Genomic DNA, 4,144 nt, shown 5'->3' with positions numbered 1-4,144 from the left:
ATAGCTGCCAAGGAGTATGTCTCCCCGACCTGATGAGCTCTTTGGTTAGCATAAAGTGCGGGCTGGCCTCCCTCTGCTGTCTAAACTCTTCCGGAAGTGAAAACTTTTCATTTTCTTTCTGAAATGCCTTCACAAAGACAGCATGTTTATTTTGAATCAAGCGCTGTCTCATCAAAAAGAGGAGTTAAACAAAGGATTACTTGATAGGGAACTAACATGGGCCCACATAGGAACACACATTGGAATAAGCTCGGGGTTGGCGGTTGAAAAGGCCCGCCGCAAATACCATCCACTACATTCTACAATCCCAACCAGAGTTACAGATCACTGCCCTCCCTCCTGCACCGGGGGAGGTGCAGGAGGGATCATCTGCCTTGGACGGTAAGGATGGAAGGAGAGGGTGAACAGGTATAGGCCGTGAGCCGACGCCTCGCTGTGACTAAAGGAAAACCTCACGCTTCATACTCTATTGAGAAAAATGTAAAGCTCCATTCAGGAGGCTTCTCTGAACTGGTTACAAGGACGGTGTGTGTGTGTGTGTGTGTGTGTGTGTGTGTGTGTGTGTGTGTGTAGTGCGTGAGTGTGTGCGTGACTGAGCACTGTGTTATGGGGTCTGCCCACATAACAGCCATGACAGTTTCAGGGTCAATGTTCCTTTCTGATCTCATTAAAGTGTGTGTGTGTGTGTGTGTGTGTGTGTGTGTGTGTGTGTGTGCGTGTGTGTGTGTGTGTGCATGTGTGTGTGTGTGTGTGTGTGTGTGACTAGAGTGACTGCCTGTCTATCTCCCCTGACCCATTTCACACAAGTAACCATGACAAACCGAGAGGCCATGGCCATTCATCACAAACACAGCTTTTCTCAACCCCAGTCATTAGGCCCTCCCTCGCTGACGTTCTGTTTTCATTACCTCCACCTGACCAATCAGATCGCTTGCTTTCAGCCCCAAGTTGAACTTCAGGTCACCTCCAAAAAAAAAAAAGAAGGAAATAAAGAGGACATAAAGAAGCACTGTTGAATCAAAACTAAAATAAACCAGCCTATTATTTTGGGTGTGCGTGCATGTGCTTGTGTGTGCTTGTGTGTGTGTGTGTGTGTATGTTTGTGTGCGTGCGTGTGCGTGTGCATATGCATGTGCGTGTGCCTATGCGTGTGCGTGTGTGTGTGTGTGCATGTGTGCGTGCTTGTGTCGTCCAAATCGATCATTACAGACCCAAATCTCGTCAGGCAGCAGCAGCAGCATCATCATCATCCTCTGAACAACTGAACCAGAGCGCTCAGAGCCACTCATCAGCTCTCTATCTGTCTGGCCTCACCGTCCACACGTCCACACCCAACCGTTACCGCCGGGTTACCAGGGGGAGACGGATCAGAGAGGCTGTTCCCGATCGATGAGGCCTCATTATCCGTTGCCCTCAATCCACGGTGAGATGATGGGTGTGAGTGTGAGTTTGGGGGGGGGGGGGGAGGATGGGGTTCTCGTTGATGAGTAAAGCACATTGCAATTCAATTAGGGGACGGCCAGGGATGGCAGGCGGGCTTTTGATCTGAGCCCTACGGCCGACTAATTAGCACACGCAGGGGTTCAGGGCGGGACCTATTTATACATCAGAGAGACCAGAGATGTGTATGTGTGTGTGTGTGTGTGGGGGTGGACACTAGAGGGGGTCCACAGGTGGGACACACTGAACACACACTAGCTACCTACCGACCCACACCTGGTTGAACTCTTGACAGGGTCACGGAAAGGTCAACGCGATCATGCAGGTATGTGTATGTGTGTGTGTGTGTGTGTGTGTGTGTGTGTGTGTGTGTGTGTGTGTGTGCGTGTGTGTGTGTGTGTGCGTGTGTGTGCGCGTGCCTGCCTCACACACCCGCTGCTCTCTCTCCCCCCCCCCCCCCCGCCACACACACTCACACATTAAAGGAAGTCAGAAAGTCTCAGGTCACCCAAAAATAGGGCTGTGGGGAAAATGAAGCAGTTTGCAGAGTCCTCGGGGAGCGTTTAGGCAGCATGCTGACAGCTTCATACACCACTTAATAAATGTTCTCCGGCTCCTAATGAGGAGGAGAGGTCCCCAGATCGAGGGGGGGGGGGGGGGGGAACAGGTGTGTGTGCTGCAAGGTGGGTGGGTAAAGGTATGTGAGTGTGGAAGCGGCCAGGGAGGAGGGGGGGAGAGGGGCGCCCATGCACACACACACACACCCAATAGACAGATATTTTGTGATAAGATGCAGAAAAAGTCCACTCAAACAGGATGCTGTTTATCAAATTCCTTCCACTTTCCTCTTGAGGCGAAGTGGGCCAACATCTGAAACACCAACTTCCCCCCCAGACCGAGAACAAACAACTCAGAGTGGGTCAAGATACTAACTATGTTTTTCACCGTTTCGATGTACATCATGTGGGGATGGAGAAAGCAGAGCACGTGGGCACAGTGTGGAAATGATGACCTATATGTGGGAGGTGATGACACAGGACTGCAGGAAAGTGGCACCTTGGGTTAAGCCACCAGAGGCATCGCTAAGAGGAGGGAAATGTTTCCACTGGCTAGGATCCACAGCAACAACAAGCTTTTCACAAACTTGGGGCTCCGTTTTGCTCACATCTGCCTGCCAAACAACAAATATCTGTCTTCTTCATCAAACACTAATGAGGCCGTTTAGGAACCATCGCCGCCGTTGCCCTCCTCCTTTGTTGTTCTCGATGTTGCCTCGCATACGACTTATTGATTTCCCTTCGTCTGCTTCTTTACTCTTTGTAAGCAGTGGATTTTAAGTGTTCCCCCAGCATCTGATCGCACGTTGGGGTGGGGGGGGCAGGCTTCCGTTTTAATGCCACCATAAATAACATGGTCACCCCCTGTCACGTAAACTCTACTCAGGGGATGGTGATGGGGAGTGTGGGGGGGAAGAAACAAAGCCGGCTTGTGAGCCATGGAGAAGAAGTTGGGAAGCGTTGCCCCTAGACTAGATGACTACCATCAGTAAAATGTCATAGCTCTCAGCCCAGTGAGCACCAAACCCAAACCATCCATCTTCGGCGAGGCTAATAGCTACTTCTGCTGTGGAGTAATGTGGACCACCAGTGTTCACAGTACAACGGCTGTGATTAAGATTGCTCCCGCTATTGTAGGCTGAAGTCACTGAAGTGGTTTGACATTTCGCCCGACTCTGTATGTTTGTGTCATGACTGATCATGTTGGAAAAAGGCAGGGAGTATAGTGGCTGATCACGTGGTATTTGTTGGTATACCTTTATAAATCTTGACCTAACATGCCAGAAACAGTCTGTAGTAGTATGGTTGACTTGCAAATCTGTATATTTTAATCACATATTAGTCCGTACTTGGTTTTCCATAGACAAGACTCAAAGGCTAATCATCCCAGAGAGAGATAACGATACTGCTAGTAACACATCAATAGGGGATCACCACAGTGTGTAACGTTATGGGTGACATATCACACACGAAAACACCCATAACTTAATGGAAAAAAAACACTAAAACCCATTTCATACTTTTAACCACGTTTCACAAATGAAATGCTACCCCCCCCCGGCTGAACTTACCAGTTGTAAAGTGCAAATAAAGATGAGCGTGCATCGTCCGCTGCAACAGCCCATGGTGTCAGCGGCAGAGAGCGACTCGGCGCCGGGACTAGTGAGTACTTTGGAACGGGTCGACTCTTGGCACTCGCCCGCAGAGCTCTTGATATGGCGAACTGTCTCGGTCCGAGTACAGCATCAAAAAAACACCAAGCACAAGTGTCCCATTCTGTGCTGTCTGCGGTCCTGATTGTCTACACAACTCTAAGAAATGTGTAACAGCACCACTGTGCCTTGTCGGTTGTGCCTAACCTCTCGCACTTGAAGTCGCTGGCTGCGTGTGTGTGTGTGTGTGTGTGTCTCGACTGTGTGGTGGGAAGCCGGTGCTTGAGGGGTGGCTCGTCAAAGGGGGAGGGGGGGGGGGGGGGGGGTAAGGGGGAGAGGATGGGGTGACGTTCACTGGTGTTTGGTGGGCTGTTATTAGGCAACATAAAGCCATTCTATCAGGTAATTGGCAGACAAATGGGACATTATCTTTTACTATGCATCTAATCTTGTAATAAACTAGCAATATCGCCTTAGTATAGGGATTTAATTAGA

General features: G+C 49.9%; 1 protein-coding gene across 1 annotated transcript in view; it reads right to left on the bottom strand.

The window, feature by feature from the left end:
* Positions 1 to 3,838, bottom strand: part of nkain4 (sodium/potassium transporting ATPase interacting 4) — a 37,480-nt gene extending 33,642 nt beyond the window's left edge. The window contains exon 1 of the mRNA XM_084480023.1: positions 3,569 to 3,838. Within this exon, the coding sequence (XP_084336149.1) occupies positions 3,569 to 3,622 (54 nt within the window). The 5' untranslated portion in view covers positions 3,623 to 3,838. The remainder of the gene's footprint in view (positions 1 to 3,568) is intronic.
* Positions 3,839 to 4,144: the final 306 nt, after the last annotated feature.

This window comes from Micromesistius poutassou (assembly GCF_964030765.1).
Source record: "Micromesistius poutassou genome assembly, chromosome: 15".
NCBI lineage: Eukaryota > Metazoa > Chordata > Actinopteri > Gadiformes > Gadidae > Micromesistius > Micromesistius poutassou.
This window is presented reverse-complemented; position numbering and strand designations above follow the sequence as displayed.